The 23395-nt window shown below is 41.4% G+C and overlaps 1 protein-coding gene across 4 annotated transcripts in view; it reads right to left on the bottom strand.

Annotated features, from left to right (window-relative positions):
- AGMO (alkylglycerol monooxygenase) overlaps positions 1 to 22853 on the bottom strand; it is a 117523-nt gene extending 94670 nt beyond the window's left edge. The window contains exons 1-3 of one of the 4 annotated variants that reach the window (XM_083578746.1): positions 22625 to 22853; positions 18628 to 18755; positions 11597 to 11748 (exon numbers count right to left, since the gene is read on the bottom strand). In XM_083578746.1, coding sequence (XP_083434872.1) covers positions 11597 to 11748; positions 18628 to 18755; positions 22625 to 22762 — 418 coding nt within the window. In that variant the 5' untranslated portion in view covers positions 22763 to 22853. Of the gene's footprint in view, positions 1 to 11596; positions 11749 to 18627; positions 18756 to 21992; positions 22537 to 22624 lie in introns of those variants that run through there. The other 3 variants (XM_083578748.1, XM_083578747.1, XM_083578749.1) reach the window with 3 other exon arrangements.
- Between the last annotated feature and the right edge of the window lie 542 nt (positions 22854 to 23395).

Here is a 23395-nt window from a genome sequence, read left to right as displayed (position 1 = left end):
GCTAAAGTTCATGGGGCCCAGTTCACAGATCAGCGTGACTGGCATGATATACTTGCCAATAAGGTATGTGCCCCAGAACACCCATTGAGCTTTGATTCAGGTGCACACTCTGCAGAAGCCACAGAACACACAGCAGAAAGAACATAACATGGCCTACAATGCTTAAGGGACTGGGCTTCAAAAACATACACAGTTCCCCAGCCCTTTCTTATAGCCTTAGGTTCTGGCCATCTATCCATTTTGGTGATTTCTATATTCACTGTGAAACTTGATGTAAATTCCCTGTGTCTCCCCCCCCCCCCCATTTTTTTTACTTCAGGGTTCGTGTCTTACTTTTAAAAAATAGACCTGCTTGCAGATTGTTCAGTTTATAGTACTTAAATACTACTTTTTTATTGGTAATTGCAGTACAGATTATGTGGTGGAAAAAATCCATCCACTTTTTAAGGCATAAAACCAAGTTCCTGTCTGTTGTGCGGATGTTAGAAATCCCCATGGCACTTGACAAAGAAGAGTGGGAGTATTAACTCTCCAAAATCCCTGGCTAAGTACCCAGGAATATATTCTCTTTTGTTTAAACTCCCAACACAGGAGACAAAATTAGTTTGAAAGGCTGACTGCAAAGAAGCAGTTTATGAAATCACAGTAAATAAAAGGCCATTGTCTATGAGGAAGCAATACAAAAACATAATATCCTCATTTATTTTGTCATTCTTATGAACAACAATACATTTTGATTAGTTCAGCCAAACGATTAAGCTTGAACTGCAAGGAAGGTCACTGTGTGAGAGATGATCCATCATTTACATATTATCTATCTAAAAAATACTTCTGTCTTGTAGTACATCTGTGAATATTTAACCTTGGTTGGCAATTTGGAATATCTGCAATGTACGCTAACTAACATGCTTATTTGCAGGAGTGGTTTGTAAGTGTGAGAGATAAATTCTTTTCTTAAGCAGTCGGTTCCTTCTGTTTCTGTCTTCTGATGTGGAAACCTCTAAATCTAAGCATGTCTCCTCAGGATGCACAATTCTACCCCTTTGAAGTTTACAGCACCTCTCCAATGTATCAGTTACCTCAGATGACACAGGGCTGACAGATAACAAGAACCTGAGCTACTGTGCCTAACAGAATTGATAGACGTTCTCACTGGAGTTAAGGGAGTGGGGGTGAGCTTTTGTGTGCACAGATTGTTAAGACAAACACAAAATGCTGATGCCAAGAAAGGCCACCCTACAGAGCTGTGGATGGATGTTATTATTTTTAAGAAGGATCCCTCTGATGATATAACAGGGTTGACCCTGTTAGTGAGGGCTTCATAAATCTTTCTCAACTGAAGGTTCCTGGCCGTGCAGGTTGGAGGGCGGACAAAAGAATCAAAAGAGCCAGGATGTGAAGTCTCTGTACTGTTCATGTTAGGCTTGCCTGTGGGACTCTGCAATAATATAACAATAGCCAAGATTGCAAGGCACAGCTTCAGTTCAGTGCATCCTTTCAACTGCTTCTAATAACAGTTTTAATTTTAGATTCCTGGTGCTATTGTGCACTAAAGCCTTAAAATTGATACTGTCAGATGCCTTATATGCATCTCTTTTAATAATAAGCTCTAATAACATGGCTGTTTAGCAGAGAATCATATGTAGATCTTGAGGGGCTCTCTATAAAGGGAGGCCTTTATTATTGTGTGTTGATATGATTCTGTGAATTACACCATCTATGTTTCATACTGTAATCAGTTGCTAGATCAACTTTTGTACTTTATGCAATCCTAAGGAAGTCAAAGGAAGTTAAGTGTATGCCCATAATTACAGCTCAGAACTAATCTAAATGCTTTACTCAATGGAAAACATTGTCTCCACCAATTCATGAGGGGTTTAAAAACACAGTTATCAGCTGTAACGAAAAACTTTTTTTACATTGGTACATGCTAGTCATGGGAAAGGGCATATGAATAGTGCATACATTCATGCAAACAAATGATCCTGTGATTCCATATTTATATGGAAATGTATGCTGTTAGATGGGTGGAATATATTATCAAGTAAGATGGTATCAGTCAAGATACCGTATTATCTAAATGTGGGATAAACAAAAGTAATATGAATAATAACCTTCTCTTGACCAAGTACCAATTTTATTTATGATTTATTATTTTTAAAATACATTTTGATCTACAGATACTGTCTAGAATGTAGCTGTGGGGGGGAGACTCAATGTAGCCCCCCCACCCCAATTTTTGCCAAGCACATGTTTAACAGAAGCATCAGGGAATCTGCAAGGAATCTCAAAATCCGATGCACTGTATATACAACTGTAATACATATTCTGATTATTTTATGATACTTAGCTTCTCTTCAAAGAATACAGGTGGTGCTTGTTTATTGGTTAGCAGATAACAATTCAAGAGTCAGTATATCCTAGACTACATGTTGCAGTCCTCCTGGGATTACAGAAAAAGAAGAATGGGATAAAAAGAAGAAAATGGAGGATGCGAAACTAGTAGGAATCAGTGAGCCAGGACTAGTGCAAGCATGATGTTGCCCAATCTAATTTTGATAAGGGAATCAGAAGCACTGTTTAGGTTCATCTGCACCTTCTCCTTTCCTTCCCCTCCTCTTGAATTTCTCCCTCTCTTTTCTTTCAATGGTGCAACATCATATTTGCATCAGCGTTTTGCCTAAAATGTAATTAGCTCAAATCATAGTTTGGAGACGCAATGCTCATTCACTAGCAATAAATGAACAACACTTTTCTACGTGGCCCAGAATAGCAAACTGAGACACCTTTTAATTTGATTTAGGATTATATATCCTTTCAATCCCATCAGCTCCACATTTTAAAGAGCTGGAAACTCCCCATTTCAACAAAAAGCTTTCTACAGTCCTATCCATAAAACAATTTAGAGGGGGACATGAAAATTCAACCTGTAGGATTTTTAAGCTTCTTCAGTGCTGTACCAAGTTTTTTTTTCTTTTTATTTATTTATATTTATTTAACAGAAATTGGATACTGCTAAATTGTAAAAAAAAATCTCTAAGTGGTTTATAAACATAATTCAATTTTAAATAGAACCATTCCATCTATTCCTTGCTCCTTGTCATTTACAGCCTTAATCAGCTGCTGTTTTGGCACCAATTTTTAAAATCCCCTCCTCCTCCTTGCTGACTATGCAATTCCAGTCAATCAGGGTTACCATACCCAGCATGACATCACTAAATCACTTAACCATAGCAACACAGGCAGATGCCTTGTACTTAATTGGACCACTGGTCCATCTAGCTGAGTTCTGACTGGCAGTGGCACTCCATGATTTCAAACAGGGGTCTCTCCCAGCCCTACCTGATGATACCAGGGATTGAATCTGGGACCTTCTGCAGACAGAACAGATGACTCTGCAACTGAGCTAAGGCTCTCCCCAGACCTGGCTATACCTGATGTCACAAAATCAATACAGACTGAGGGCAAGAAACAGAGTCCTTAATCTGCAACGGCAAACACCTTCATCCTATTCATAGCCACCCCATGAAATTAACCAAAAGGAGACGCTTTTTTAAAGAGTCTGTTGTTTTGTTTCTGTTTTTTAAAAAGCACCCTCCATTTCACCTCAACGCTATTTTCCACCTTCTGGATGTATCCAGTCTACATTAAAAACCAGCATATGTGGCTCTCTAGGAGTTGAGAAGCTTCATATGAGTTTACACTGCTGAATAATTTACATAGGGTAAAAGGTAAAAGTAAAGGACCCCTGACAGTTAACTCCAGTCGTGAATGACTCTGGAGTTGCAGCGCTCATCTTGCTTTACTGGCCAAGGGAGCCGACGTTTGTCCGCAGAGTTTTTCTGGGTCATGTGGCCAGCACGACTAAGCCGCTTCTGGCAAAACCAGAGCAATGCACGGGAATGCCAGTTACCTTCCCGCTGGAGCGGTACCTATTTATCTACTTGCACTTTGACGTGCTTTCAAACTGCTAGGTTGGCAGGAGCTAGGACTGAACAACGGGAGCTCACCCTGTTGTGGGGATTTGAACTGCTGGCCTTCCGATTGGCAAGCCCAAGGCTCAGTGGTTTACATCACAGCGCCACCCGCGTCTCATTTACATAGGATGGTATTCAACTATTACTTAGAGTAGACCTACTGAAATTAATGGACCTAAATTAGTCATGCTCAATCATTTCAATGGGTCTATTACGAGTATGACTAACTTTGGATACAAACCATTACTTTTTAATATTACTTTCAATAATTTGATTGAAATGTAACCAAACAATTAAGGGGGGCTGAATTGGTATGGACAGGTGAAAAGTCAAGGTTTCCAGTTTTGGACATAAATAACCTGAAACATGAGAATAGACCCAAGGAAGCATGGGAAAAGATGGCACACCTATTTCCTAATGCTGGAAAGGCACTTCTCGAAGCCAAGTCTCCCATGAACTGAAATCAATGCACAGAGAGTGTTAAATTAACTTTGACAGATGCAGCCACTATTTCAAAGCTGTGCCTCCATGCTGCAAGGATTTCTTATTTGGAACCGTTGTAGGTTTAGTTATAAAAAAAATGCACACTTTTATATTTTAAAAAAGTGAGACAAACTTTCATCAAGACTACAGAGATAAAAAGGTTGTGTGTGTTTACAACTTCCTGTCAGGAGACACAGGTATACCATTGTCTTCCAAAATGTAACATTATCCATCTGGCCAGCAAACATCTGGATATTTATCTTAGCTCATCATTTCCTCCTGCAAGTCCAGAAATTGTCAGTTATTTCAGCTGAGATTCAGCCCAAGGGAGAAAAGAAAAAGTTACATCCTTATTTGCCCAGGTTTTATAAACTGAACTTTACCTTTTTCCCTGGGATGCCAGTAAGCATAAATATAAGTAGTCTGAAGTCTTCTTATTGTGGTTTAACTTGACGCATTTAAACTACAAGGGCCATACAACCGACACATTTGATTTTATTATATAACTAAGTTTTAAAGTTCAGCACAGACAATTCAGATACTAATACCACTTTTTAAAATAAATGTTACATTATTTTAAGTCAGGCTAAAATTATCTCCTCCCTCAAACACACACTTCTGGAGTCCACCATTCCCCTGTAAAGCACAACTTTAGCAAAGTGAATTTTCCAAATGTTCTGGTGGGGGAAGATTAAATGGCCAATAATTTCTTTTAGTTAAAAACAAAGCAGAACCAAAAAATACCAAGTGGGAGGCTGACTTTGCCACCACTTGAAACAGCAGCTATGCTGCCCTCTTAGTTTGAGTGATTCTCTCCAAACTGTTTGATTATAAAAATCACAGAATTATAGAACTATAAGAGTGGGAGACATAGGTGGCACTGTGGTGTAAACCACTGAGCCTTGGGCTTGCCAATCGGAAGGTCAGCGGTTCGGATCCCTGCAACAGGGTCAGCTCCTGTTGTTCGGTCCCAGCTCCTGCCAACCTAGCAGTTCAAAAGCACGTCAAAGTGCAAGTAGATAAATAGGTACTGCTCCGGTGGGAAGGTAAACAGTGTTTCCGTGTGTTGCTCTGGTTTCGGTGTTCCGTTGTCCGCAGACAGTTTTTCCAGATCATGTGGCCAGCATGACTAAGCCACATCTGGCACATGACCCAGAAGCTGTACGCCGGCTCCCTCAGCCAGTAAAGCGAGATGAGAACTGCAACCCCAGAGTCATTCACGACCGGAGTTAACTGTCAGGGGTCCTTTACCTTTTTAGAGTTGGGAGGGACCATGAGGGTCATCTAGTCCAACGCTCTGCAATGCAAGAATCTTTTGCCCAACATGGAGCTGCTCATGTAGATTCCTAGTTTGGAAGAGTCACTCTTATCACAACTTGCCAGACATAATGACGGATTGAGGTTTGATCAAACCAGAAAGTATTCTATTAAGCTTAGAGCATAATAGGAGGGAAGGGGGGTGTCAACACGTAAGTATAGTGCTTGTTGCGTGTCGAGGTCCCCATGCGTGTTGAGGGCCATGATAGAGAGACTTAGTGGTTCTTAATGGTAGGTGATGTTGCTGTGTTGTATTATATGATCTATGTAGATCGATTTATTTTTTGGAGTTAAGAATAGGATTGGGATAAATTGTGTTTGCTGAGCCCGTATTTTATACAGTCTGTATATGATGTTTGATAATGTGTGGTGTGCTATGCCTAATAAAGGATTTTGAATTGAATAGAGGTCCCCAAGACACCCCATCCCAACAACACACACTTCACACAGAATCTTTGTTTAAGGTTTTTGGCATAATTTTGGCCACAACTTTATTAACATACATGGATGTGAGTGGTTGCTTAGGCATTGGTTAGGACTATCTGTCCCCCCGTCTGGGGACAGAACTGACTTCCAGATTCCAGCGAAAGTCAGTGAGGGGAAACAATGTTGGGGAGAACTGGAGCTGCGCCACAGGCCCTCAGCTTCTCCCCGCATGCTCCCAGGGGCTTACGCGGCCCAAACCCGATTCCAGGGGTTTGGACAAAAGGATGGCAAGCCCCTGAATTCCTTTAACGGAATTCCCTTGCAGCAGCAGCATTGGAGGGGCAGGCCCAGCCAATCCTTACCCCTCCTCCAACCAATTATAACCAATGCCTAACTGCAACCTTACAAGTTGTGACGATTTGCTATGCAGTAGGCAAAAAATAAATGGCACCAGCCAATCAGCCAAATGGACAAAATTCCTACCAGGCCCCTGCCCCAACGGCAGACGACCCCATGACAGGCATAGCAAGGTCAATGCACAAGACCCAAATTAAGGGAGGGTGGGAGGGTGATATGGTGCACGCAGCAAAAGAGAAAGCAGATCGCTGCGAGCACTGTTTAAAAAACCTCTGTTCCCATCCCCAAATTGGTAACATCAAAATTACCCCAGCAACTCAGGCTACCAATCTCTGCCAGAGCTATACTATCCCAAACTGCCTGGCAACAGAGGGGTGTCTTGGCTGGCCCCCACCGCAACACGTGCTCTCTTTTAATGAGAAGACGCTTTCCCAAACTTTCAAACTATGGTTTAAATTTCTGAACGTTAGAGGATCAGAAAATGTGACCTACGAATACAGCCTAACAAATCAGGAGGCTTACAGGTTGGGAAATTCAGATATAGCCAAATAAAAGTTGACTTTTAACAGCATCACATATGGGTTAGAATTTCTCCACAGTAATGTTGCAAAAGTTTATTTGCTCACAGGCAACTATGGGAAGATTAGTTTGTCTAATTCATATGGTGAAACATGACAATAGGCCTTAGACCAATTCTGAAAACACCAGAATGGGTCTATTCATTCCATTGACTATTTTTAAAAGTGAAGAGTGCAGAGGAATAAATCTGTTTTATCCATTTGTGTGTTTGCGTCACCTAGAAAATACTCCAGTATCCTGGGGAAAGCACTGCCATTCTTGAACTAAAAAGCATTTTGGCACCTTTAAAATGAAAATAAAAACCTTTAGCCACCGGGGAAAGACATCACATACTGTATTTGTAATTAACCAAGCAAAAGATATGTAAAACAAACAAGGTGACTACAGTAGATGAGAAACCTTATACTGTCACCTTCTACAGAAAGCTTTCCCACCTTTTTTAAAAGCCTCAGACTTAGTAATGTTAAAATACAGTCATACCTCGGGATAAATGTGCTTAAAGTTAAGTATTTTTGGGTTGAGCTCCACGGTGACCCGAAGTAACGGAGTGCGTTACTTCCGGGTTTCGCCGCTCATGCATGCGCAGACAGTCAAAATGACGTCACGCGCATGCGCTGAAGTGGCGAAACATGGCCTGCTCATGCGCAGGCGCACAGACGCAGGTTGCGTTCGCTTCGGGATATGAACGGGGCTCCGGAACCGATCCCGTTCGTATCCCGAGGTACCACTGTAGTTGGGTCTGCTAAAATTTGAAAAGCCATCTATTAAGCTTTTTCCCAGTGGCTCACATGTTCAAAGGCACTTTCTAATATATTTTTGAAGTCTCTTTTCTGGTTGTTGTTTTGTAAGCTGAAAGCAAATTACAAAAAAAATGTTACTAATAAGATATGTTTAGTGTAACATTAATTTTAGTTTACATTGCTGCTCTTCAACAGCCTCACATGGAATGGCTTGTCATTAAAGAGGCAGGGAGGCATTGCGCTCCTGAGTCCTTTGAAAGTTTGCAAAACACAAGTAGCCATTACTGTATCTTGCCAATCCCACATGGTGCCGGATGCCCCAAACTGACTAGTAACCTCCTTTTCACTGCTGTTTTTCCACTTCGCTTGCTAGTTTAATCACTAGCAAGACAATGGTCCTCTACCTATACAACTGCCCAAAATAGAGCACTTCTAGAGAACAGAACTAGATAGTTTCCTCAGCCATAGTGTAAAGATGTTCCCTTGACAATTCTCTATTCTGTGTGGCTATTATGGCACGAGATTCTTGTACCTTGCTGAATTGGCACCCAGCCAGTGTAGTAGTGAGCAGGCTGTTTCAGAATGAACCGTGCATGCATCCTGTCACTACACAGTTGTGTGCTTCTTTCCCTGACAGGACCTAATCTCTTTTCTCCCCACAGGTGGGAAAGCAGCTGGGGGGAGGATTTTCAGCAGACTAATGGCAGGAAGGATAGGAGTTAAAACAACCCCCCTACTGTTCTCCCCGCTCTTGATCACAGCCTCCTCCAAGGCTGCTTTGCATTAAAGAAACAAATCATCTGGGGAAAGAATCATGCAACTGAGTGTCACATGTAGTTTGAACCTTAAAAATCGTATTGCCTGCAATGAAATGGTCTAATTATAATTTAAAAATAGGAGTTCAACAGTGTTCTCTTAAAGGGCAATTGTTCTCCCCCCCCCCCAACAGAAGTGAACAGATTTTCTTTTCCTCTCTGTCAATGCAAATTTGGTGGATAGGATTAGGTACTCAGGATGAGATGTATTATAATAGCTTTTCATAATGGAAATCATGGACATCTTAGTGCTGCCAATACAGTTAATGTTGTTGTTGATGAAAAATATTCCCCATCTCTCTCACACCCACACAAAGAATTTGGCTACCCCTTATGATGAATATTCCCTCCCCTTAGCATTGTCTCATCTCCCATGCACTTCCTCATCTCCCACCCACCCCTCTCTCTAAATGAAGTCTGGAGTTCCTCCCCATAGGATTGCTGTATGTCCGATTGCCTCCTTCCTCTGCTGCTTAATTCAAAAACCCTCCCAGCATTGTTCTAGCCCGATTCTGACCCCATTCCTTTTTCCATCACAAGTGTTCTCATCAGCGGCAGGAGCCACCCCACCCTTCCACTCAGTTCAACAGCCCATCATAATTTCCTACCTGTCCTTATAGTTTTTAGCCTACAGCAATGTTTTCCACACATATGAGGATTTAGGAATGTTTCCCCTTTGAACAGAAATGTCTATTTCCTATCATTTGAAGGAAATACAAAAGTTCACGCTAATCCCAAAAGGGGTCCCCTACTAATTTTAGGCATGTTGGCCTAAAATTATTAAATAATTTATACCCTCCTTTTCAAACCAGTGTTTTGGAACAGCTTACATTTAAATAAACAAATAAAACAATGCTGGAAATCAAACAATACAGTAGAAATGAACAGAGGTATTAAAAAGCATAGTGATGTATGGAAGTGAGAGCTGGACCATCAAGAAGGCTGTTTGTCGAAGAATTGATGCTCTTGAATTATGGTGCTGGAGGAGACTCTTGAGAGTCCCATGGACTGCAAGAAGATCAAACGTATCCATTCTTAAGGAAATCAGCCCTGAGTGCTCACTGGAAGGACAGATTGTGAAGCTGAGGCTCCAATATTTTGGCCACCTCGAGAAGAGAAGACTCCCTGGAAAAGACCCTGATGCTGGGAAAGATGGAGGGCACAAGGAGAAGGGGATGACAGAGGACGAGATGGTTGGACAGTGTTCTCGAAGCTACAAACATGAGTCTGACCAAACTGCGGGAGGCAGTGGAAGACAGGAGTGCCTGGCGTGCTCTGGTCCATGGGGTCACGAAGAGTCGGACACGACTAAACAACTAAACAACAACAATTAAAAAGCAAGGTAAAAAAGCAAATATTTTTTCAAAAAAGAAGAAGTTTAAAAGCACCTGTATAAGGAGGGGAAGAAACTGCATTTGTTAGATCTTCATGAGAAGAGAATTTCATAATTGTGATGTCACCAAGGAGAAGACCCCATTTCTGATAACTACCAATCAGATCTTTGCGAATGGATGAGCCAGAGAGCAAATCTTAAAGTACATGCAAGTTCATATGGCCTCACCCCAGGCCATTTTGGACTTTAAAGGTGACTGCTAGTATTTAAAATACAAACATATACAACAGCAAATTAAATGTTTATACGGCCATTCAGTTTTAGCCCCTACCTTTCATGCTTCAGGAAGGCTGACAATCTTTTTCATTTTTAAATTAATTTCATGTGTGTGTATATATATGTTCATTCATCTTTGCCTTGCTAATTAAAGAGAGTAAAATATTTAACTTCAAAATTGTTCCAAAGACTGGTGGCAGTAAGGGAAGAGATTTCTTGACAACAGCATGGGTACCAGGCAATCAGAAGCATACTGGGTACCCCAGCTTCCTAACTCAAGAAAAAAAATAAACCTTCAAATTGAACACACTCACAAAAAGGCCACACTGCTCTCAGAAGATTACATCTGACTTCACTCTTAGGGAAACGCCAATACATTTTTGAAACTTTTCTCTGGTGCATTTTAAACAAGTAATTAAAGATAATGCAACAACTTAGGGGAGTTTCACAAAATATAGTTATTTTCCATACAAGTGAAGTCCTGATCGTCACAGTGGTTCACTCACATAGACAAACTTTACAATTTGCAGCTTCCAGCCTGCCTGTGTCTTGCCTCTGAGGTTTCTACTTGCCTACATCCAGTCATGTCTAGCCCAAAACATTTTGCTGCCTAAAAAGGAGGGGGGGAAACCACCTAATGCCCCTTCCATTCCATAAACTGAAATGTAAACATGAAATGGACTGGTATGTGAATCATACTTCTAACACTATGGAAAGGAGAACATCCTCTACTGCAGCTGAAGACAGCTAAGCGACACAAAGCTCTGTCCTCGAACATCTCACTTCAATTCACCATTCCTCAACCAAATTCAACAGCAGCAGGACCCACATGCATAATAGGAGCAGAACAATGCACACATATGCCTTCTGGCATCTGGCATTTGTAGCCTGGGCTGCCTGCCTCTCAGCTTTCCTGTTCCAAGGGTACTGTCTGTGATGCACTGGAACATGACTAGGGAGTACAGGAATACAAGCAGCATCACTAACTGTTCAGGAGAGTGAAAACAGCCTGCAAACATGCTGCGGGGGCATAGCAGGGGTAGACTGTTGTCACTACTTCACCCCCCCATTGTCTATTGCCTGACACCGTCACCTTACTCTGCCTACAAGTAGTCTGGTCCTGGGTGACAGGATGACAGTCCTCATGGCCAAAATGGCATTCATGGTGGAGCAACTTGTCAAAGAGAAGATTAATACATTCCTGGCAGCATCAACTGAGCGTGCTTTCATCAGCATCTCTTGAGAAAACAAGTAAAAAATATACAAGAAATCAAAAAACAAAACACGTCTTACCATGAGCCATACGGTGGAACCAGTAGTAACCAAAATCTACCCCAAGGAATGTCAAATACCATGTCCACGGTGAGTCCCATGGCAGTTCCAGAAGTCTGTAGTTGTCCCACACATAGATGTATATTGCCAGCTCAATGGTTATAAACAAAGCTCTGAAATTTGGAAGGCATAGTTCAGAAGAAAATTTCTGAGTTCAACATGCAGCCCAATTCTATGCACATTTATTCAGAAGAAATTTACTCAAAAGCTAGATGAATATGGCTTACTCCCAAGTAATAGGAGATTGTTGCTTGACTCCATGCCTTTCAGAATCCATCAAGGATCCATTCAGTCTCGTGTGCTATTTAACATCATATGAAACTATTGGATGCAGTCATATGGGGACTTGGAGGGTGGTGTTATCAGTATACCTATGATACGCAGCTCTCTCTTTCCATTCCTTCAGAATCAGAAAAGGCTGTGTTGGACAAGTATGTGGAGGCAGTGACAAATGAGACATCTAAAGCTCTAAATGGCTTGGGACCCAAGTACCTAAAAGATTCCTCTCAATCATTTCAAAACCCACAATCAACAAGTGAGGCCTTTTTGGCAGTGCCGCCACCTGCACTACTCAGTTGCATCACTTTTTCAGTGATAGTTCCCCATTTGTGGAATGCCCTCCCTATTGAGTTGTAGGTCTCCATCATTACTAATGCTCAGGAGGAATTTGAAAACATTCCAGTATTTGGTGGCTGAAGAATACTGCTCCTCCCTGAGATCATTTGATGGAGTACTTTTTAAACTGTAATTGTTTTTAGAATGTTTTAACTGAATAAGAATGTTTTTGTTTTTAACTTGCGGATCTGTTTTCCACCCAGGGCTCCTTCAGTAGGAAACGCAGGATATAAATTCAGTAAATAAATAAATGTTGTAGAAAAACAGTGAAAGAACACTTGCTGAAGCAATAAACACAAATTCATAAGGAATGCAAAAAAAGTGAAGATAAATTATTCAAAATCAAATCAACAGGGCCCTATGAAACTGAATCTACAGAAGCAGTGGCCCAATGAGCAGAGGCAACATTAAAGAGTCAAAAAAATGACAAACAAGACAAATAAGTGCAGTTAGCATATTAGATTGCTGCTACTGTGGTGCTGGAGTCTTAAACTGACCCAAAATTACCTGTAAGGCTCTGCGCACCTGATTCCTCTAGCTACAAAGAATCACTATGATCAAAGTGTGTTAACACTAAACTATTATTTGGGAAATGCATTGGCAATGTTTCCTGGTTACAATTCCAAAAGCCAAAAAGAATTCAGAAAGAGTATGAGAGGACCCTCTTTCACCTCTGGCTGTCATAGTCCACCTGTGCCTCACTCATAGCCCTCCAACAGCTGTCCTGATTTTCCACTCAAGATATCTGTTTAACTTCACTTTGGCAGTTGATGGACCGAGAATTTCCATGCAACTTTCAATGGTAGGTGAACCTGCCATTTTCTAAGGCAAAACACCTGGAAGATGTTTAATTTTCATAAGAGCCCTGTTCTTCAGATATTGTTAAAGATGATTTTATATGACCAACCATATTTTTAGAATTTATAGCATGCAGCATTTGCAAGTCTTAGCTTAAATTCTTAATCATACAGACAACTGGCGAGAAGAGAACCAATGCTAGTCTAAAGGGGAAAAAAAAGTATTCTCAACATCATTTCACTGCCCAGGAAATGAAAAAAGGGGGGGATCCAGCAACACAATGTTATCATTTATTGGCCACTATCCAGTGAATAGTTACATGGACTTAAGCCCTACTGAATCAAAAGGGCTTAAGAGTGCCTGACTCTGTGTTGGATTGTGGCCACTGGATACTGTTTTCTCACTTTGGCCTTGTTAATAAAAGAAATGTAATGCTTTTGCAGCATATCCAGAAATATGAACAGATACGTTTCCTCCATTTTTATGAACTTTCATTTTGCCCTTGAGTCCTTTTTTCCATGGGTTGTAGCCAGAGTGTAAAATTCAGACTAACTGCAAAGAAATGATTTTGTTTTGTTTTTAAAAGTCACGCAAGTAAATTCTGCATATTTTTCATTCATCATTGGATTACCAAAAAATGAAACATAATAGCTAGAATTGTAAGAATAATTGATTGTATCACAAAAAGCATCGGCAGTTACTTATGTCTTTTTGTATAATATTTTATGAAAGTCATCAACCTAGCAGTTATTTAATGCTTACTCTTTTTTCCCCAAAAAACAAAAAACCTTCCACTCCCCCCTTCAATGAGGGTTTCAAGGAAAAAATGGAGGTTAATTAAGCTGATTACTTACCTGAAACTAAACTCTTTTATGTAAATGGCACTTGCTCCAAGAAAGATGATTATAATCAGAAGCTCTGACAAATTTTCATTGCAAAATAGTAGGAAAATTCACTAACATTCCAACTTGGCTTTAATTTCTACCTATTTTGGAGTAATGTTGCCTTATATGCAATTCTGCAAAAGGTTAGATAAATAATGTGTGAAAAATCCATAAATTGCTGTCTATTTTTGTGGAATAAAGGAAAGGGAGCTACTAGGAAACGTTGGATCTTCAAAGACTAAAATCCAGAAGATATGACACAAATAAAATATGAGTTAGGAAATCTGCTTATAACAAGGGTCGCCAACCTTTTTGGATTAAGTGTGCACATTGTGAATCTTGTGTCTGCTGTAGGGCACAAAATGGCTGCCATGGGGAGCATGGAATAACACAAAATTAGAAAGACAGCTAGCCTTTATTATGCTTACCATGAGCAGCTATGTATGTTCTGCTGGTTCTGATTATGAAGCAAAATCTCGTTCTTGCTCTTGCTCTCTCTCTCTCTCTCTCTCTCTCACACACACACACACAAACACAAACACAAACACACTGTTCTTGTCTAATAACAACAGGGAGCATTCCTCAGCGCAAGGGAAATATTTATTTAATAAAATGTATACAGCACTTGACTGTAAAAAAAACAAAACCTCAATGTGGTTTACAAAGATACAAGCTGGCCACACCACTCTTATTTCACAGAAATTGCTGGGAAGTCACCCGCACACACCGCAACTAAGTCTACAGACTTACTTTAAAATTGAAATTTACATTTCTCAATGGGAAAACGACTAGAAAAAGTAAAACAACAAGATTTCCTAATGTTTTCTCTATGAAAAAGGAGGGGAAAGCAGCAGCCTTTGGAAACCTCAGGTTGAAAAAGGAAAAGAGCTTGCCTGCGATCTGAAATCCCCTTTTTATTTTTTGGACAGTTGCCAGCTCTCGAGCTGACAACCAATTTATTACTCTGTCAACCAACTTATTAGAGTTGACACAAATCGAGTTGAAATATGCTTGACATGCTAGAGTCAAGGCTTTTTCTCCCTTTTCACACTCCAATACAAAGCCAAACTTTCCGCAAGGTGGCGGAAAGGGGAAGGAAGGAGTGGGAGTTCTATTCCCTGACTTCGCTCAGGAAGGCAAATATGATCCACTTCTACCCTCAATATGCAAAACTGGCTATGAACTTTAGGCTAAGAGCAATTCACAAAAATGGCAGAGTTTTGAATATTATTAGCAGAGCCTAGTAAACGCTTGCTTATTGTTATTTTAAATCTGTGCTGTTTCCGTTAAAAATAAAGAAAAGCTCCAACCAACACAAAAATATGTATCATTGTTTTCAATGGTAAGTGTATAAAGAATTGCAGCCCTTATAGGTTAAATGACTTTCAGCTATTAAAAAAATGAATATGAAACAGCTGCATAATTTTAAAGGTTATCAACAAAGGAAGATGTAGAATCACACATAATAAAAATTCCAATAGGAATTTCCCCTCTTTTTGTAGTCAGTACAGTGTGGAGAGTTATATTAAGTTGACAGGATTAACTATATCTTGTTCTGGTTTTAGGAATGGAAATCTTCATTGCAGGCATGGCTAAAAAGAAACAATATTAAGTGTACAGCCTAAATACAAAAGCATATTGGCAAACCAACTGAAAGGTATTTTCTGATACTTCATTGCAGGCTGCAATCCTATATTTTTCCATGGAAGTTCATTCCTTTCAAATAAATAAGGTGAGTTTAGGATCTGAATATAAGAAAATATATACATAAACACTTCACATTTACCAAAATGTTATTGTGAACATTTACTTGTAGTTCTTAATTTCATGGGGGAAAATGAACCAATATAAGAAATAATGCATGAACTGTAGGTGATATTCATATCTAGCATATATATACCGGTAGTTATTTCCGGAGAAATGAGTATTGTTTTGCTTGGTTCACTGAAAACTTTTCAAGATTTTAGGCAAGTTTTATTTGTAATTTATTTTTTAGTGTCAAGGTTTTCAGAACCATCTACTTACAGAAGGGAACAGCTCCCTTGAGTTCAGCGAGACTTATTCCCAAGAAATGAGATTTAATGTCTCAATCCCGTTTCCATTTCTAAAGTGATTTTTAAAAAGTTTAAAGCTTTACATTTACATGAATTTTAAATGTCTCTTAAATTATCCTTAAGCAATTTACTATCCTTGTTTTTGATCAATTCTGACTTGGAAGCAAGTCCCACTGTGTCCAATAGACCTTACTTACTAAAAGTTTTTAGGATTGCAGCCGCAATATTCTTCCTCCTTTTAAGAGAATTTAAAAGTTGCATTACATACTTAAATTTTAAATCCCTGGCTTCAAATTTCTTCACAGCAACTAAAAAGGTATTCTTATTATATGTCTGAAGATCTGTTCCAACTACAGGTTTGATGTATTGCAAGTCACCATTTTAATACTAATCACATGCTTTCCAAGGAAGTGGGAAACTTTCTCCTGTTAGCCGAGAAGATGAAAATTAGTCCCTAGGAGAGGATATCATCAATAGTGCGTTAATCTAACCCTCAGCTGTTAATGATTTACACTACTATTTCCCCAGATACAGTGAGCTCTGCTGAAATATTATTTTAACAGTTTCTGTCAAACTTCCTTACTATGTATTTGTTGGGGGGGGGGGAAGGCTGCCTGAAGCTCTAATGGAAGGAACTTACTATTTTTTGTTTGCTTGCTTTTTAGGATAAAAAATGACAAAGGAATGTTTTAATTTTTAATCCTGTTAGCTTCCCCCCTCTGCTATTCATAACTCATCTAGAACAATGGATAATGTTTGGTCAACTGTTTAATAAAGGGATGGGGAACTTCTGGTCCTCCAGATGTTGCTGGGCTACAACTACCACGATCCCTAACCATTCAGCTGGGGCTGAAGGAAGCTGGAGTCCAACTGCAGGACCATAGCTTCCATGTACCAAACTATGACTTGTGCTCACCAAGCACAAATCAATTTGTTGGTTCAGATGTAAATTCAACTATGAGCTAAAGTAGTAGTACCTAATTTTACCAAAGCATACAAGGGAAGCAGCATGTGGAACATGCACAGAGGAAGGCAACCAAGATGATCAAGAGTCTGGAAATCAAGCCTTAGGAGGAATGGTTGAGGGAGCTGGGTATGTTAACATTACTGTATTTTAATATTTTGTTGAAAGCCACCCAGAGTGGCTGGGGAAGCCCAGCCAGATGGGCAGGGTATAAATAATAAATTATTATTATTACTATTATTATTATTATTAACCTGGAAAAGAGGAGGCTGAGAAGAGAAATGATAGTCATCTTCAAATGTTTAAAGAGTTGTCACACATGGAAGGGGCAACAAGATTGTTTCCTCCTGCTCCGGAGACTAGGAACCAAACCAATGGATTCAAGTTACAAGAAATGAGATTCTAACTAACCATCAGGAATAAGACAATAAGACAATAAGACCTGTTCGACAGCGGAATTTCTGACAATAAGACCTGTTCGACAGTGGAATGGATTCCTTCGGAAAGCTTTCAGCATGTGCCAGAACTGCATTACTGTTGATGCATGCTTTATTTCTAGAGCAAGACCATTCCAGAAGTCAATACCATCACAGAGGAATCCCTCTTCGTCATTAATGCCAGATGGATGTCTGCAGGCTGTGCCCCAACAGGAGGCCTCTGTGGATGAACTTAGTGATTGGACAGATATGTGTTGGAGAAGGTGTTTGCTCAGATAGCCCAGGCCCTAGTTATTTAGGGTCTTTTAAGTTAACATCTAAACCTTAAACGAGGGTCAGTTGCAAATCTGGACACTGGCGTAGTTCTGTTAACAATGGTGTTACATGGCCATGGCCATACACATCACTCAGCAACCCAGCCCCTGCATTCTGCACTAACTGCAGCTTCAAATATTAAGGGAAGCCCCACATAGACTATTACAGTAATATAGTCTCAAGGATACCAATGCATGGTTCATTGTAGCCAAAGTTGATAAAAAGCAGCCCTCACCATTGCAACCACAGGAACTTCCAGCAACAATGATGGATTCCCCATGGCAGCCATTTTGTGTTATGCCATGTCCTCCACAATAGCCATGTTGTGACTGGCACTCACAGCACTTTCTCAAAATTCAAAATGTGCCCAATGGTCCAAAAAGGTTATCAACCCCTGATTTAAACTAGTCTATTTAGTCGTTTACAAATACTTTCAGATGCAGATGTGGAAAACCATTTCCTGCAAAACTACGTATTGTATTAACAGCTGCATGCCTCAATGGCCTAGTTTGTATGTTACATTAACCCATAATAAAATAAACTTTGGTTTAATGTGCTCACTGCTTAAGCAGTAGGTGCTTTGCTCCTGGTGCTGCTGCGCTGCCAAGAAGCAAACCATGGTCTGGCTTAACATTACATTCAAACTCATGCTCATTGTTGCTGTATGAGCAGTAGCCAAGGTTTGTTCTTAGCTTACAACGAGTGGAGAATAAACCACAAGCCTAGCTTTGGAGGTAACACCGATTGTTTCCCTGCAGTGCAGTGGCAGCAGGAGGAGAAGCTAAATGCCTTCAATTTCACACTGCACTTTCACAACCAACCCAACCTACTAGCTTTTCTGTGTTAGTGAAAGCTAGTATTTGCCATAGGGGATTATTTTCCCCTAAACATGAATCAGCCAAACCACCCAACTGAGAGGACTCACTCTGGAAGTCGAGACAGGATCCCTGCAGAGAGAGATGCTATGCTGTCATTGACCCGAGCTGATGATCCCTTCTGAGCCCATTTAACAATAAACTCTAGAAAAATCAGGGTAAAGAACCATGGAGTTGCCTAAAATAAAAAAGAAACACAAAAACAAGATAGTCAGCAATAAAAGATGACAGAGTGCTTATTTTCTAGTAAAGATTTATACTTGAAAACACATTATTTTCGCTATCATCTTATCTGCATATTGCAGTTTTGCAAGAATATTGCTGTTGATTTTTTAATTTTGTATTACATAAAAAACTCAGTAACAATGTACCGTATTTATTTTCAGTACAGACAATTCACACATATAGCTGAGTCATCAAGAGACAGGAGATCAAGTGAAGTGTCTGAAGGTGTGAAACCAATCCTAACTTGAACATGACATTTATGAAGAAAACTATATTTTAAAAACATATGAGCTTTCAAGAAAATATAGGTATTGTGTTCTTCTGACCGATCCATGAAATTAGAATATATATATATAAAAACTTGTATGAAAAATGCCATTTAGCACGGTGAAAGGGAAAATAAACTGAAAATTGCCTTCTGGGAAATTTCTCCATTGTTACATTGAGTAAGTCTGCCCTTGCTTCTGTTTTACACTGATAAATACTCCTCTGCAGCAAAAGACTTTATCAGTGTATTGTTTCTGAATCAACTGTATTTAGAGCTGGTAGTTCATAGGAACCGCAGTTATTCCACACTGCAAGCTATATTGATGAGGCTGAGTAGACTCAGGGATCTAATTTTCCATAAAAGTTCATAGCAGATGTAGAATTTGTTCCCAGATCCAAATCTCATTCTAGCACTTTTCACATGTGGGGGTGAGGAGAGGAGAGGAGGATCACACATGATGCTATTACTCCCAACCGCCACACACTCAATACAATGTGTGTGTAGATCCTACAATTCATATATATCACATTTTCTAGTGACCAAGACCCCTGGAAAAGCAGGTTTGAATTTACAAATAGGCCATTAATCCAGCTCACCCACTGTAGCAGCAGCTTTCCAAGATCTCAGACAGGGAACTTTCCCAAGCCTTTACCCTTTAAGATTTTGTGTTCTCCTCCTATCACAGAGAAACTGAATCCCCATTGCAGAATGCCATTCCAGAACTAGGACTGGGATAGATAAATGATATAGTGAGATGAGAGAGCAAGCTAATAGTCTGATCCTATGGGTGGGCTAGTCCTATTGAACTAACTTTTATTTAGAGCAGACCCACTGAAATTAATGGTCATGACTTAGGCCCATTAATTTCAGTGGGTCTACTCCAAGTAAAGATTAACTGAATACAAATAATTGAATTCAATGAGACTTGCCCAGGTATGTGTGCTTATTGTGGGAGCCTGGGTGCTCCACTTTACTCAGGCTTTTGACACTTGAGATATAAATATTTTAGGACGTACCTTATTTCTGTGCTTGTAAGTTGTTTTAAAGTATTTTTAATGTTGTGTTTTAATTGTAGCCCCTCCTGGGACCTTGGGGTAAAGGCCAGGTAAACAGTAATAGATACTTTCCCCCAATCATTCACCCAACACTTGGTATTAAAATGCCAGTCCATATTTGTTTCCCCTTTTTATTTGGGCTTCCTCAGAATTTCCTGTATCATTCTTATTGAAACCTGGTGCCAACCAGCTCCTTGCAACGCTAAGCTCCAATTCATTTCAGGCCACAGTCAGGGCCAGGAACACAGGAAGCTGCCTTAGGCCCAGTCAGAACAGTGGGCTGCCTAGCATGGGCGAAGCTATTGAAAAGCATTGAAAGTATTCAATCAACTGAGGTTTTCCCCCAACCAACCAACCAACGCATGCCCCCCCCCCCGTACTGGGAAGGGGGTATTTTTTTTTACCTGTAATTTCCCCACAAAACGTCATCAACTTTAGAGGCTGACCCGACTGTCTTCCCCAACAAAAATCCTGGCTACCCCCATGCTGCCCTGGTCCAATGTTTCGGACATGGGAGTCTCTCCCAGTCCCTACCTGGAGATGCTAAGGACTGAACCTGGGGCCTTTTTACATGCAAAGTGTGTACCATAGGCAGGGGGGGGGGCAACTTGAATAAAATACTGGGGGGGAGGCAGGTAATCCCCACCCTGAAAAATATATAAGAACCATATGAACAGCAATGCCAAGAGCTTTTTTCCAGTGGTCGCCATTTTTTCTGGTGGGCGCCATTGTCATTCTAAGGGAACAAGGGAGAAATCTGGCCCTTCTTTTTCTAGGAAAATGGTGCTGCCGATGCCCATTAATTGGAGTGGAGGGCTCAAATATTTTATTGGGGGCGAAGACACCCCGGCCCCCTGGCTCCTAAGGGCTCCATGTGATAGGAATTTTGAGGTCTTAGATATATGGTAATGTTCATAAGTGTACCAACCAAGCACGTACATAGATCAGCACAGGAAGACCGACCTGGAACCATTTTGATTCCTAAACTGAGCAAATATTTCCCCGCAAGGTTGAAGTGGGAAACCTCCCCATTGTCTCTTTCCTCACAAATCCTGTCTCAAGGGCACATTTAAGATATGAATAAGGTGTGAGCCTGTGACCTGGCCCACTAAATATTTAACATTACCAAAGACTGGCCAGGCTCCCCAGGCAATCCAATCAAGTAACCTGCCAGACAGGAGAAAAACAACATTCAAATTTCTGTTTAGACTGCCTTTTCTGTGATGAAGGTATGATGTATCTGAGAGGGTGGTCTTAGATTACACCCCTTCTGTGATGTATGTATGATGTTTCTGGGGGTGGTCTTGATCTACAGGGTGGCAATTTCAAAAGTCTTTATAAGGCCTTGCGCGCCATTGTTCTGGGTTCATCTTCCTCTCCTGCCAGTGAGGGGAGCACCCTGTTGCAACAGTTCAATAAGGATCAGGTTTACTAGCTGCTTTGCTTCTCAATATTCTCTGGTTGGCCTCTGTTATCTTCTCCTACCAATAGGGAACCTATGTAAGGACTCTATATGGGCTCTTGGATACCCCATAAGGGAAAAGGGCAATTTTTGTTTACAACACCCAGGGCTGCCCCACAAGAAACAGAACAGCTCCGCCAACACTCCCCCCCCCCCCCAAACGAGCCTTTTTTTCTCCTCACCCTGAGGTAAAACTCAACCCTGGGCTTCTCTATGGCAGCCCAAGAGCCCTTTCCACGACGTGTGTTCCACAGCCCAAAGCACAGGTTGCTTCCTCGGGGTTCGTGCCTTGTTGGTGGAGGGGAGGGAGCAGATGGGCAGCAGTAAATCCCCCTCAGGTAAAAAAAGCCAAGCGAGGCCAAGGCCGCCGCCTCCTCCTCCTCCTCCGAGCTGCGCTTGGCTCACCTTGTCTGTGTAATTGGGCACCTCCTCGACGGCGCAGAAGGAGCTCTCGTTGGGCGTGAGGGCGTAGAAGAGGCCGCGGAGCTGCTGCGAGGCGGTGAGCGCCCGCTGAGGGGTGGCGAGCGAAGAAGCCGCCATGGCTTGGCTGCGCTCGCCTTGTTTGTGCAGCTGCTGCGGACAACGACGCCGACCGCCTTTTTTTTTTTTTCCTCCTGAGGCGAGGCGCGAGCCCAAGGCGAAGAGCAGAGAGGATATTAGCCCGGCGCTCCCTTCTAAGGGGAAAGTTCAACTTATCGGGGGTGGGGAGGAGAGAGAGAGCCAGAGCAGCGCTCGCTCCGTCTTTCCTCGCTAGCCTTTTGGGTTAGTTTCAAGGCCGTGGCCGGCGCGCTGCCAGCCGGGGCCCTGCGCCAGCCGTTTAGGCAAACAACCTGAGGGAAGTAGATCGAGGAGCTGCGCGAGTTAAGCGAGCTCTGCGGCTTCTGGAAGCAGGGCTGCGGCGGGTGACCCATAAGTTTAGGGGCTGCTCTCGAACCACCGCCACGGCCTCCTCCTCGCCTCAGTGTCTCTCGTTACGAAAGTTGGCCGCCACCCCCGCTTTCCCCTCCGGCGTAACGAGGCACGCTTATCTGACACACCTGAACAACTTTTAGGTCTGCTTTTCTTATCCTCGCAGCATCAGCATCACTTTTTGTTCTACCACCCATGCTGGCCTTCCAGGAACATAATATTACTTCTTTGGCGATCGCTCCTAGCCGAGTAAGATTGTCTTCCATGAAATCAGTCTTAACAGTGAGTCTGTGACTGACTGTGGAGGCCAGTTCTGATCCACACGTCCTTCCACAGTGGGGACATAGGTTTCTGGGTGGGAGTTGATCAGGGTGAGGGTTTGCCAAGCCTGCCTTCCTCTTAGCTTGTTTCTCCTTATCACCCTGAGTTTGTGCATCTGCAAAGTCCACAATACCTTTGGTAAAGGCTGTTCTCCAATTGGACTGCTGGCAGGCAAGTGTTTCCCAATTGTTAGTGTTTATACTACATTTTAAAAGCATTTTACAAGCATTTCCTGGCCCTGTCTCCCCTGATTCCACTTCCTTTATATATTGGCATTCTAATGGGCAGTTCTTTTGATGCACTAGTGCAGGCATAGGCAAACTCGGCCCTCCAGCTGTTTTCGGACTACAATTTCCATCATCCCTAGCTAACAGGACCAGTGGTCAGGGATGATGGGAGTTGTAGTCCCAAAACAGCTGGAGGGCCAAGTTTGCCTATGCCTGCACTAGTGGTTTGAAGCGCTAATGGTTAATCCCCCAGCAGGCATCACCTAACAAAGGAATTCACCTGACTTCATCAACACTTGTTGATTGACTAGGATTTAAGACAATTTTGACTTTCTTGTTATTTATTAAATT

Source organism: Podarcis filfolensis (assembly GCF_964270895.1).
Source record: "Podarcis filfolensis genome assembly, chromosome: 12".
NCBI lineage: Eukaryota > Metazoa > Chordata > Lepidosauria > Squamata > Lacertidae > Podarcis > Podarcis filfolensis.
The sequence above is the reverse complement of the archived record's forward strand: the minus strand, read 5'-3'. Positions and strand labels throughout refer to the sequence as shown.